Source organism: Lates calcarifer, linkage group LG14 (genome assembly GCF_001640805.2).
Source record: "Lates calcarifer isolate ASB-BC8 linkage group LG14, TLL_Latcal_v3, whole genome shotgun sequence".
Lineage (NCBI taxonomy): Eukaryota > Metazoa > Chordata > Actinopteri > Centropomidae > Lates > Lates calcarifer.
Window position 1 is genome coordinate 5,125,227 of NC_066846.1, and position 13,627 is coordinate 5,138,853.

The window sequence follows — 13,627 nt, forward strand, 5'->3', positions numbered from 1 at the left end:
GCAGAAAGCATGCGGCGAGGGTCGCCTCCTCCGCGTCTTCGGCATGTTCGTGGCGAGGCGCCAACGTTGTAATCCTGCAATGACAGACAATGTCACAGCTAGGTTCTGCCTGAGAGGAAGCCCCTACAAAGAGGGGGGACGGCAGGAAGGCTGGAAACATAAAGGCAATAATTGAAAGGCAAGGGAGAGGGAAATGTTGGAGAGGAGGAAAAGCGAGAGCTACTGGTGGAGAGAGTGATTGCTGCAACAGACGGCTTTTTTTTCCCCTCTTCCCCTGTGATGAAAGTATGACAAAGTGACAGGAGACGTGGAAGTGCGAGTTAGGTGTTGGTTGTCTCCTGTTTTCCTCTTCACTGCACAGAATTCATGCTTAAATTGAGACAGTAAATCAGAATAATGTGAGACTGAGGGCTTTTATTTAGAGATTGTGTGCTCACACAGGTGTGTCAATGTGCAATCCTGTGTGTTCATGTGTGCGAGTACATGTGTTTCTGATGGGCGTAGAGTGGAGGGGGAAGTTTTTTTTTTTTAGGGCGACTTAGTGGCCCAAAAAAGACTCCAGGATGAATGATGGTGGCATTAATGTAAGAGACTGAGAAGGACACATCCCTCCAGTCCTATTAGTCATGACTATGGTATCCTGTTACCTGTGTTGTGTCTCACCGCCTCAGACTGGCTTTGCAACAGGTGTGTGTGTGTGTGGGTGAGTGGGTGAGTGGGTGGGTGGCCCCCCTGACAAAACACTTAGCTCCTGTCACATGAGCCAGCCCCTGAGCTAGAGAGAGCAAAGACACAGAAGGAAAAGAGTATTATTTCCGCTTCCGAACATCCATATCATTACACTGTATATGTCCTCTGTTTCAGCCGAGATTATTAAAATACACAAGCTGAGACTTCTTCCATTTTCTATATTCAATAGAGAGAGAAGAAAGAGAGAAAGGAAGGAGGGAAGGGGGGGAAAGAGGGAGTGAGGGATGGACTTCTCTGGTTTAACCCAGATCTAGGCAGCCGCAGGAGGAGTGGACAACCGGAGGTGTTTCGTTTTTATTCTGGGAGCGACTTGGGAATAAGAGAGGCTGGGAAAAAAAAAAAAAAAACATGAGCAAAGAGCAGGAGAGACAGTGAGAAGGTACGTCGAGGCTGGCGCTGACCCATTTCTCCAGGCCTCCAATCTAGTGGCTGATATAATGGAGAACGGCTACCCACATGCACACACACAAACCTTACGACGGACACACGCCCGCTAGTCACCAGCAGACAAGAACGCACAGAGACAGACGCTCACACACACAAACTGGGGTCTGCAGGCAGCCAGACCCCCCCCCCCCACGATAGCTTCAAGTGCTACTTCTCATCCTGCGCAACTGCAGCAAATCCGGCATCACCTCAGCCGGCACTGGAAAATATCACATTCAGACATTCAAACGCGACCATGAACTCGCCGGCCCGCTCCGCCGGCTCAGCCTCCTCTCTTCTGCCCCGCCAGCGTCAGACCGTGTTGCGTACTGAGCCGCATCTAAAAAGGCTTTGCATGCTTTTTAAAAGGCTTTTAAAAAAAATCAGTGCTGTAGAAGTCACTCAGGGATTCACTGATAAGTATTCATTAAGTATTGATAAGTAGTCATTGAAGTTTTCATTCAATATGCATGGAGGTCCACTCAGAGGTACACTTGACAGGGATTGCAGGGATGGCAGTTTTCTAGCAGGTCTGTGGAAGTTAACAGGAAGGTATTCACTACACACACACACACACACACACACAGAAAAACACACAGAATGCCCTCGCTGCCCCAGGATGGGAACATTGACCCAGTTGTAAGGAACATTGGTCGTGACTGTCCTACATGGCTAGCACTTTACTGATGTTACACAAGGCTCATCCACCCAGTCACTAGGCCTCTTTTTAATGGCCCTGCTCCCTCTTTTCTTTTGCTTCAGATTTTTTTTCTCCCTCGCTTTGTGCCTGCCTGTCTTTCTTTTGGTCCATTATGCAAGTCTATGCTCTGGCGGTCACATTTATTTGGCGTGGATTACTTTCTGAATCAGGCAGGCCACGATTTGTTTCTCGTCATTTAATTAACGTGCGAATGAATGGGAAGAAATCAGCCTCTGTGTTTATGCCTACTGATGACCTTATTTATGTTTCTCCCCCTCTCTCTCTCTCTGACAGTGATGATGACCCCTTCCCCCCTCCCCAGGTCTATATATATATATACGTAAACACAGATCTATAGAGGCTATAAGCAGCTTTTAGAGGTTGCCTGTAGATTGTTGTTGATGTTCAGAGATGCAGTGGTCATGCTGTGTTAATGTTGCAGTTGTCAACCCTCCATGCATCACAGCAGATTATGAACTGGAGCATCTCTCATACACGTGCACACACACAATGACATATGTGAACTTCCCTGACCTTTGCACATGCACTCCTAAAGATGTACCACACACACACACATACACTATATATACACACACACACAACATGACAATACTCAACTGGATTATCAGCACGGCCCAAGCGGTGTGTCTAATAAATCATGACATGGATTTAGTTGAAGGCAAAAACAACATGACAGCAAACAGCAGCGTTTTCAGGCCTCCAACGATGTTTTTTCGCTCATCGCCTCAGAACTAAACCAGAAAATGGCAGCGGTTCTGTCACAAGCAATCAGGCTCTCACTCTCAGCACCACGCACGCACATGTGTGTGTTTGTCAGAAGTAGAGATCAGGTGCGTTCCTCACTCCAGTCCTCTTTTTTGGAACTCTGACGGAGCGGTAGGAGGAGGAAGAGGAGGAGGGTGGAGGATGCTGTGCAGTGGCCCAGTTTGTTGTGTGTGTTTTGATGCTGGAGGTTAATACGAAGTGATTCTGAGTCGCCCACCCTGCAAGCACACGGGACACCGAAAGACGGAGAGACAGAGGGAGGGAGGGGGCTGGAGGAGAGAGAGGGAGGGCAAATAAAGAGGCGGGGTGTGGGGGGGGGGGTGATTGTAATAGAAGAGGATGGATGGAAAGCGAATAACTGCTGAGAATTAAAATGTCATCGAGCACAGAGGAAAGATCAACCACAGGCAAGCAAAGACATTGAGATCATTTTCCCCTGGTGGATTGTGTGTGCGTGTGTGTGAGTGAGTGTGTGTTGCGTGAATGAGTTGATGTCTTGAATTTTTGAGGTAGATGTGTCTCCTCCTGTAGAGGCATGTGTGTGAGATTGGGGACTTTGCGTGAGATTCTTCTCTGTGAATTTATGTGTATGTGTGTGTGTGTGTGTGTGTGTGTGTGTGTGTGTGTGTGTCTTTTTGGTCCACATGTGACACATCATGTGAATTCAACCTGTGACCATGACTTGGCTCCAAACGTTGGCCCAGTCCAGGGTCCCCGTCGCCTCTGCTTCTCTCTCACGCAAATTCATGCGCCGAGGCTTTGCGAGAAACATGTTAAGTGACACTGATTGCATTAGTAAGTTTACTTTTCTTCAGTCATGTTTTTACCCAACTGTCATAGTTGCCTGCGTTTTAAATCACATTATTACAGAATACAAATTATAAAGAATTCCCACCAGAAATCAGCCAATTTTGCTGCCAGTAGAAATGAGAAATATGGCTTTAATTTGTTCATGCACTTTAGGTGGTAAAGTAATTTGATTTATCTTACCCTTTCAGTATTGCAAGGGTCAGATTAAATGCTTTAAAAACATACTTAAAAAGCAGATTTTTAAACAGTAATTTGTAACCATAGCAACCAAAGTATCCCTAAAATGCTATATTGTGGTGTCCTTTCCACTCAAAAGCAGAACAGGCATCATCATGTATCAGTATTAGAAAGGAACTTTGGCTGCTTTGGATGCTTTCTATATTTAACAAACCAGGATTACGAGCCTTTATCAGCACAAATCTTTTCCCACTCTTACATTACCTCATATGACAAACATGTATCATGCTTATCCTATCTCCGAACCACTCACATACCATTGTGTCACCGTGTGACAGAGGCGCCAAACATGCAGACGTCTTTGTGTTGTCCTTGTTTGTAGCCGGTCCCATTTGTGGATCAAGTGTTACCACAACACAGTCAACAGTGGGCCTTTGTCTGCAACAATTGAAGAGAAAACCTGCACCCTCTGCAGAAAAACAAGTTTGGAAAACCTCATGCTATGTTGGAAGTAATGGTGTATTGTGTATTTGGAGGTGGAATGTGAAAATAATACTCGGCTGGTGTGTTTTTTCGAGGGGGAGCTAAAATAATGCCCGTTCTGTTTCAGTACACAACTTAATGCCTTTTCCCCTCCTTGCCGCCGCGGCGAGGTAATGGCTTGTGATAGCTTCGTTAATGCGTCATAGCCGGGTCATAAAAGCGCCATATGAGATTTATGAAGACGTTTTTAGTTACAGGAAATTTCGGTGGCAAGATCCAGAATTTTTTTGTGTGTGCTGGGGAGCAGAGAGAAGGAGAGGGGGAGGGGAGGGGGGATGAATCCTCCAGCTCCACCTCAAGGGAGAGGGGATCGGGTTATATGGTCTTCGTCATCTAGATGACACACATGGAGCTCGTAGAGCCTCTGGAGAGCGAAGACTACAAATTTAAACAGGAAGGCATTGGTAAATCCCACCCCCAAGTCCCCTCTACACCTACACACACACACATACACACACTTCCAAGTCCACCCCAAGTGACAGACTCAGTTTCGTGGCTGTTTCTGGAGAGTGTGGTCCAAAATCCAAACAAGTGGAACTAAAAGGAGGATTTTAAAGGCAAAGCCGCTGTGAAGCAATACATTGGTTTTAGGTTGATTTGCACAGATGGGAGCACTTTAGGCACACACACTGACACAAACATACACACTCAAACCACTCCAGCCTTAGCATTCACCAGTGCGCCTGGAGCGAAGCAAGACACCCACTTGGGTTTGTGTCTTTCACGTTGCATTTGCATCTGTGATTATTGTGTTTGTTAGCCTGGCACACTCGTGACGCAGCTAACACGCTATCACAGACCAGAGGCTAGCGGGGGCGCCGCTGCCATGCTCAAGGAACGTGAGACTGCACAGTGCAAGCGAGCAAGTGAGCTTTGTTCCTCCGTGGCCTTTTTTTTTTTTTCTTGTTTATTCATTCTGTTTGTTGTTTAATCTGCTCTTTTGCTGTGCACCACATTCCCATTTTTGCTCCCTTTAATCTAGCTGTCATCGGAAGAGAATTTCCCTCTCTACCCTCAAAGCATGTGTGTGTAGTGTGCGAGTGTGTGTGGTACAGTAGCTAGCTTGTTGCAAAAGCTTGGCCACACATACAGTATTTATGTAACAGCAATACATAGACAGCTCCAACTTCATAACTTCAGAAGTAACATGAGTGACATTAATCTGCCTGAGGGCCCCGGGGAAAATTGAGCTGTGGGCCCCTGTTGGCCTCCTCTTTCTTTCTGCGCATTATGTATCCTGTCATTAAATAAAACATATAAACACACATTTATTTTGTAATGTGCACCATCTAAAATCAGAGTTGGCACAGGCAGGAGGGGTTTACACATTTTTTTGGAGCTGATGAAAATGTTGCTATGCTCATCTCTGTCACTTTAACTTATTATTTCCATGTGCTCGCAGCTTTAAGCTTTTCAAACGGCAGAAAGTGATTTGCAGATTTTGTTTGCCCCGGGTTTTGCCTTTCAGGCTACTGTCCTAACCTCTTATTTGGTGAGGGATGTAACTGCAGCCTGAGAGGATAATTCTAGGCACTAGTCAGGGCTGGAAGAAAACATTTTTCAACAGACACCCCACATATTTGATTTTTATTTACAGTCAGTATTTTTTTAATGCTAGAAGTGAGCATGAGATGAACATAAGAACAGGATTTTTGAAGTAAAGATACAAATATTTTTCCAATATATTTCTTAAATAGTACAAGGTCTCTAAAGATAATAATTATAGCATCTTATATTTTTGATACTGTAATTAATTTGTGGATGTGCTTAAACTTTTTCTCCAACTTTAGAGGCTAATGAGGTTCTACCCTACACTAGCTGCCCATTTTGCGTGGTCAATACTCCAACCATGGACTCAGCAGTGCATTTTGGGTTTAAACACCCACCAAAAAATCTATGCCAGTTTCATAAAACAACATGCTGCACCAAAGCTGGAATGTGCACATGATGTCCCACCGCCGAAATCCTGTTTCGACCAAAAATATAAGAAATCAAGCAATCGAGAAACAGCACTTCTCATGACTTTTGAGCAGACTGAAATGTGAGTCGTGTCCCAAACTAGACATAGGGATGTGATGGAAATAACAACATCAGCATGTACACAAATTCACATCACTCACACAGGAGCAAGTGTTTTGCTGCGGGAGGCCGGCTGTCACTCAGCATGTGCAGAATATATAACCAGGGCTGCAAAACACAACACAGGAGAGTGGGGCTGAATAGAGTGGGCGAGCAAACACTGAGGTCCAGGCCTGCGCCTTAATGCAAATGGAATAACTTTGTATAGTCCGCTGCAGTGACTGACAGTCAGTATAGAGCTGAACGCATGTCTGATGTGGGGCTGGAGTCTCTGGATGAATGGATGATGTATCATATGATTCCAGTGGAGTCGCTGTCCACTTTTATTGTAATGGTGGGCTAACTTCAGCAGCGATAATGGAGGCAGAGAAGAGGCTTGGCCCAGCACTGACCTTGGTAATAACAAGAGAGACACAGAGAAAGACTCTCATCCACTGTGTGATCTTTTCTATGGACTAGATACACACTCCTCCCCCAGCCTGCCTGCCTTGTGTGCAGAGTCCCGGCACTGTGCAGCCTGATTGAGGTTGACTGCAGTATTATTTCATTAATTAAGTTTTTCCACTTCCTCCGCCTCTCCCTCCTGTCTTCCTGTCGAGGCGAGGGTGGCAGAGCGACGCCCTTCCTCTCCTCTGTCCTCTGGCGCTTTGCAACCCCCCCCATCACTGCTGATCATTGTATCAATTACTCATCCCTCCTCTCCCTCCTGTGTCTCCCTCTTTCTCTCTCACTGCTCTTCCTCCTTTCTCCTCTTATCTCATCCCAAATAGCTGTATATGCTCCACCCCCATTCTCTTTTTTCTCTCTCCCTGTCCTCCCTAAGTGAGGTGGGAAAGATTTGAGGCACGCCAACTCCTACATCTCCCCCATCTTTTCCCCCGCTCTCATCTCTGATTCGCATCAGGATTTCACAGATGTTCCGTGATTATTTCTACTTTGATTTGGTGATATCTTCTCCCCCTCAAGTGCAGGGAAATTTGCAGCGTTTTTTGGTGTTTAGCAACCAAGAACTGGGAGGAGGGGGGATGGATATTTTGCATCCAAGGACAAAGCAGTTATGATCTCTTTGTTCACTTTGTTCCTGTGAAATGGAGATTCACAGAAATAGTGGCACCTGTAACACGTCCTAATGGTTTTAAGAGGATTTGTCGTGATACAGTTCAGTGTTTTAACAAAAATTGCCTTTGTGATATTTGTGACCTGTTGATTATGATGTTTAAAAAAATAGCTTGCATTTGCAAAATCACATTTGTGGAGGCTCTCCTGGTTCAATTTGGCTCTCCGGCTCTCAGTCTCTGTCTCTCTTTGTGTCTCCCTATTCTTTGTATCCATTACTGCTCCACTTTTCCATAATGGAGACATTAGAGTCTTTTACCTCCCTGCTATCTATCATGTCATTTAAACTCTTTCCTTACTTTCTGTTTTTAACTTTTTCTCCGCTCCACCACTTTTCCCTCCCTCTTTCTATGAATCTTGCTGTCCTCCCTTCTCCACCTCCTCCTCCTCTCTGTGTCCACTGGGCTGTGGGTCATCTCCATCGTCTCACATAGTCTCCTGTCCCCATCATATCACCAACAGCTTGTCACAGGCAATCAGTCTCTGTGCCTCACTTCCCCGCACGACCCACCCCCCCTCCTCCTCCTCCTTTCCTCGCCCTCGTCTTCCTCACCTCCCTCGTCTCCCGTCACCTTCTTGTCCTCCTTCGTGTGTCAGTAGTTATTACTCTCAAAAATCATAGTCCTCCGCCCTTCTCTCCCAGACCAGTTAGGGTTATTTACTCTGTCCTCCATCCAATCCTTCAATCAGAGCTGCTACACTCGCTTTTTGCCCTCAAGCCCATCTTTATCACATTCTGTACCCCCTGTCCTGGGATGTAGCAGAGGGTAAAACCATGTAATCTCTCTTATGTCACCTTCTCAAGTTTCTGTTTATACAGGCACATATTTTATTAAGCAGATGGAGAAGAATGTTTCCAGGAAAATTATGTAAAATGAGTAAATAATGTGATGTTTTTTCTGTTTTTAAGAACACTGAAAATAAGTGAGACAACAAGCTTATCATCATTCATTTTCATTCAATTTTGTATTCAAGTGCCTCAGGAAAAGAACACATAATTAATGATGAATGGAAAAAAATGCATGTTATGTTGTGCAGTTGCACTGAATTAGTTTGTTAAATGATTACAGTATATTTGTTGACATAGTTCAGTACAAAACTTTACTTTGCAGAGAATATGAATATTCCAGCTTCTTATCATACAGTGTCTAATTAGAGGAAAAAAACACTTGAAAATGCTGTTCTATATTTGATTTATTTTTGTCTATAACCTACAACCAGATTGAATGCTAGAAAATGCATGCATTTTCTGCATGAACAAATTATGAAATAACGAATAAAACTGAAAAATTATTGGTGATTGGTGAAAAGCGATGACAAAATGTAGGGTGCAGCTTGTTTGTTGTGCTGTGATATTATTTCAAAGTGATTTTTGTTTTTGTGTGAAAACTACATAAAAAAATACACAAACTCTGATCAGAAAAATCTGAATATTTTAATGAACTTATGAAATGAATCTTGTCAGAGATCAGACAAGAACAGAAGGAACAGGGAAGTGGACTGTAAAAGCCCATCACAGGCATTTTGTTTTCTATTTTCAAAGATTTTTTTTTTTTTTAACTGTTTTTCAATGACACAATTAAGCTCTGATGAAACGAGAGCTGTGTTTAATTCGGAACACGCCGTTTCTCTCCATTTTATTTGAACTTCATTAAAAATTAAATTAGATTGTCCCCCTACATTAGTGTAATAGAAAATATTAAACAGGTCTCACAGACAGAAAAAAATACTATGATTTAAAAAAGATTTTAGCACAACAAATAGTAGACACACACTCGAGGAATGTACAAACTTTCTCACAGCACTTTATTTAAACCGTCTTTATATATCCCTTCATCCATCCCTGTCTCCTGGCTTTCCCACCATACTGCTGTTCGCCCTGACCTCCGCCTGCTTCTCTCCTCCTCCTGCTTTCACACTCTGCATCCTGCAGGGACAGAGGGAGAGAGAGAGAGGGAGGTGTTAGAAGTAAAGCTGCCTCTTTTTCACACCTCCCTTTCTCTCTCTCTCTCCCTCCTGAGCCATCCGCCATCCCTCCCTCTCTGCTTCACTTCAGACAGGCTAATCTGCTGCCTGAAGGGAAGTGGTGGGGGGAAAATGATTTCTTACATATATATATATATATATATGTATTTTTATTTTATTTTTTTTAGGAGAAGAGGTGAGGGTTAGCCCCTGAGGCTTTAACTGGGAAAATAAGGATAGATGGGTGATGTGTGCAGGGGTGTTTGGGTGAGTTGGTGGAAGAATATGTTTACTGTCCTTTTTTTATTATATCCACTGTGGCTACAGTCAATCCCTCCATCAGGTCAAACCTGAAAGACAAAGATAGAAGTCTGTGTCTTGTCATAAAGACTGTGATTGAGGTCATAGCTGGAGACTGTTAACATTTGTACAGAGTGATTACGAGCGGATGCACAAGTGATGCTGCATCAACTGCAAAGGTGTGATTCTCACTTTGAAGCCCTTTCTCTTCTCTTCACCCGTCGCTTCCTTTCTCTGTCTTTCTGTCCTCTCTCTCCTATCACACTGTCTCTGCATCTTCATATTTATACCCCTCTATTTTTACAGTTCCTCCACCCCTCCCTCCAATCCCTCCATCCTCATTCTGTGTGTGTGTGTGTGTGTGTGCGTGCACTCCTTCCTCTTCCTGCAGCCTCTGTGACCTGCAGACCAGTGATCTTTAATGCATTCACTGACATGCTTTATGTAAGAGGAAGTGTTAGAGTGTTACAGGAATTCACACACACACACACACACACTCTTGTTGCCTGTGCACTTTGTCAGCACTGCTTAACCCCCTTTGGCCGCCTTAAAGCTTCACTAGAAAGAAACTTGTCTGATTCCTGAACAGGTCAGGATGCTGATTTAAAGTCAGACACTGAATTTTTGCTTTTTTTTTTCAATTTAGGAAAAGCTTTTATAGCTTCAAAATGCACATTAAATCCCTCTTCGCCTGTATTAACACATCAGTCCCTCAATGTGAAATAAAAAAAAATCTATTTAATTCTCTTAATTAAAACATAAGCAGAGCTAGTAATGAGGTATTACCAACCGGAGCTTTAACTCATTCAACACAGTCTGTATTCTAACCAATCAGGTCCAGATTCTCTCCACACTCTGTGTTTTCTGTCTCAGGGGCTCCATTTTATTTCATATGCACCCTTGATTAGATTACCATCCCTTTTTTCCATCAACCAGCCTCTGCCTGTCTAGATTACCCCCCTCTCCTGCTATTTCTCCAGCCCCAGCAGCGATTGCAATTGACTGAAAGTGGTTGAGTCCATGCAGTGCGGTGGGGGTGTTAATGAATTCCAGCGGACTGCTAAATGAGGACTTATTAAAGTGCTGCCGCCTCGTAGTTTGACATTTCAGAGCTTCTGGTGGAGTTTTAAATCGCTGCCTCTGCAAATGTCACTCGCTGACTCTCTGGAATGGCTGACCATATGAATAGAAGCTATTGTTGGCGTCGGCTATAGATTGAGAGAGGGTGAATTTGTGTGGCTTTAACAGATGGGTTTCCAGTGTGTTTGTGTGTGTATGTATACCACCCTGCTTACTTGGCTAATTGTGTAATTTTGTGCTTCCATCCCTCCAGCTACGTCAGATGGGACGCGCCAAGGCCTGGATAGCATGAGAGGCGGAGTGTGTGCCACGCAAGGCATGAAGGTGGTCCTGAAAGTGGGACAGAGTAAGTCCTCTCACCTTTCTCCCTCTCACACACACTCAGGCACCCACACGTGAGTCCCCCCCCCCCCCCCATACGCACAACTGCTGGGGTCCACCACATGTCCACACACGGACTCTTCTTCTCTCACTTGCTCACTAACACACGCATTGTTATTCATGCATCGCACACAATCGCTCACTTAACACACAGTATGACTAACACACATTGGCTCCAGTCCAACGCATCTCACATCATCTCCCATCTGTACAGTGCAGAGCGCTACACATTCATTACTGCACCTTATCTGACATGCAGCCTTTTCTTCTTTTAAACCATCTCTCTTATGTTCCTCTTTCTTACACACACATACCAAACACATGCACGCACACACACACGTTGATCACTTTTTTGTCTGTGTGTGTTCTTGCTGAGCATATTAGGGCTCATTAAGTGGTGAGAACAGCGGAGAAGTGTGGGATCAGTCAGCTTTAATGAGCCCTGTTGACTCCCTTCTCACTCTGCCTTTTAACTACTACTGACTCATACTGGACACACACACACACACACACATTGAAACTCACACGTATCCCTGTGCGGTATATGCGTTACAGGCATAAACATTTGCTCACACATGCAAGGACATGAACACATAATATGGACACAAACATGCATCCTGAAGTGAAGCCGAGGCGTACGTACACACACACACACCAGAACGCACACATTTTCCCCTCACAGCAGACCCTCCAGCCAAAGCACGATAACAAAATGATTCCATTCAGTGTTAAAGCACACAGTCAGTGATTTTTAATGAGTCCTAGCTGCACATACTTCTAATTTGTTTGGAAAATATTCACAGGTAATGACCCTCACATGGAGGATTTTCAGAAAAAAAAAAAAAAAAAAGCAGCAGAAAAAAGGCCTGTTGAAGCATTTTCACTGACCTGTGCATTCCTACACATAATAGGCACCTGTCCTTCACACGACCCCCCTCACACACACACACACACATGCACATATAAACACACACTCACCTACCTCTATTTCTTGAGCCTATGCTGTGTTATCAGGCCTTGTGTATTGTAGGTGCTCTTCAGCAAAGAGCCAAGTGGCGCTGCTGTGGCTCTATCAGCCCATAACATCAGCACAGTCAGCTCAGCTCAATAGAAATACCACCACACATACACTTTCTTTCCCCTGGCTCTTTCACCACATGGGCAATAGAAATGCTACCTTCGTCACACACACACACACACACACACACACACATACAAACCCCCTGCCACTGTTATACAACTCTCTGAAGTTCTAAGACGCGCACACATCTTTTTATTTGTAATTTTTCTCTCCCTTTTCTCTCCATCCCTGTTTTATCTTCTGTCTTTTCTCATCTGTCCTTCCCTCACTCCTTCTCTATTCCCTCTGCATTTGTCTTTGCTCTTTTTTTTTTTAACCCCTTTTCATTCAGGCAACATTGCCGGCTTCCTTTTCAAATTCCCTTTCTCCCCGTCCTCATCACCTCCCCTTCACTTTGCATGCTGGCCGTCGCTCCTTACAGCTCTCCCTCTCAATCCCCCTTTCTGTTATTTTCTCTCTTTTCCTCTGTCTCTCCGCCTTATCTGCTATGTGGCTGAAAGGTCACGTCTGTGTTGTTTGTCGTCTAAATAAGCGGCGTGCCGCCTCATGGTGATCTCTGATGAGATATGGTGCTCTGCTCTGAGGAACACACACACACACAGACACACACACACACACACACATACACTCAAGAAACACACACTTGCACCCTTTGCCCCACACACATACATTGACCTGTCTTCTCTTATTTTATTCTTTATCTATCTTGCTTGCTCTCTGTCTCTGTCACACACACACACACACACACACACACACACACACTCAAACACACGGTCTGAACCTTCCCCCTCTAGCCCCTGCTGACCACACAGCAGTTCCTATTGATCCAGACAGCACCACCCCTAACTTCTGTTTGGTGGGCTGTCATGAGGGAGCCGCCAGCCAATAGCCATACACTTCTCTAAATGTCAGTATGTTTAGGTTGATGGCTATGCATGCACGCACATACACACACACACACACACACACTCACTCACCAGTTCAGTTTGTGCATTGCTGTGTAGTCCCTTTTTTGTGGGTCTACTGTACAGTTTAATCCATAAACACCCCATTGCTTTGTCTATTGTGCTGCAATGACCGATAACAGACCTTTTTACAATGTTGCAGAGATGAATAAGTCACATCCCAACATAAAACTCTGTTCTTGCAGCCTACTGTTGGCCAGATGGCTCAGAAGTGAACAAAATTAGTATTTTCTGAACCATCCCTTTCAGCTGTGAGGAGTGGCACTTCTACAATGGCTGCATCTGTGTGTGTGTGTGTGTGTGTGTGTTTGCATGTGTCACATAAACGCTCTTTAATGCCATCACCATTACTGAGGGCTTGCTAGACAGATGGCCTGATTTAGCGACTACAGATTACAAGCCGTTATGGCCTTGTGTAAATTCACTCTGGCCAAAACAACAAACGGTCTCTCTTTAGTTTCCCATTCA

General features: G+C 44.5%; 1 protein-coding gene across 1 annotated transcript in view; it reads left to right on the forward strand.

Annotated features, from left to right (window-relative positions):
• efnb3b (ephrin-B3b) overlaps nucleotides 1–13,627 on the forward strand; it is a 79,524-nt gene that overhangs the window by 57,167 nt on the left and 8,730 nt on the right. Inside the window, exon 3 of the mRNA XM_018703906.2 lies at nucleotides 10,986–11,078. Within this exon, the coding sequence (XP_018559422.1) occupies nucleotides 10,986–11,078 (93 nt within the window). The remainder of the gene's footprint in view (nucleotides 1–10,985; nucleotides 11,079–13,627) is intronic.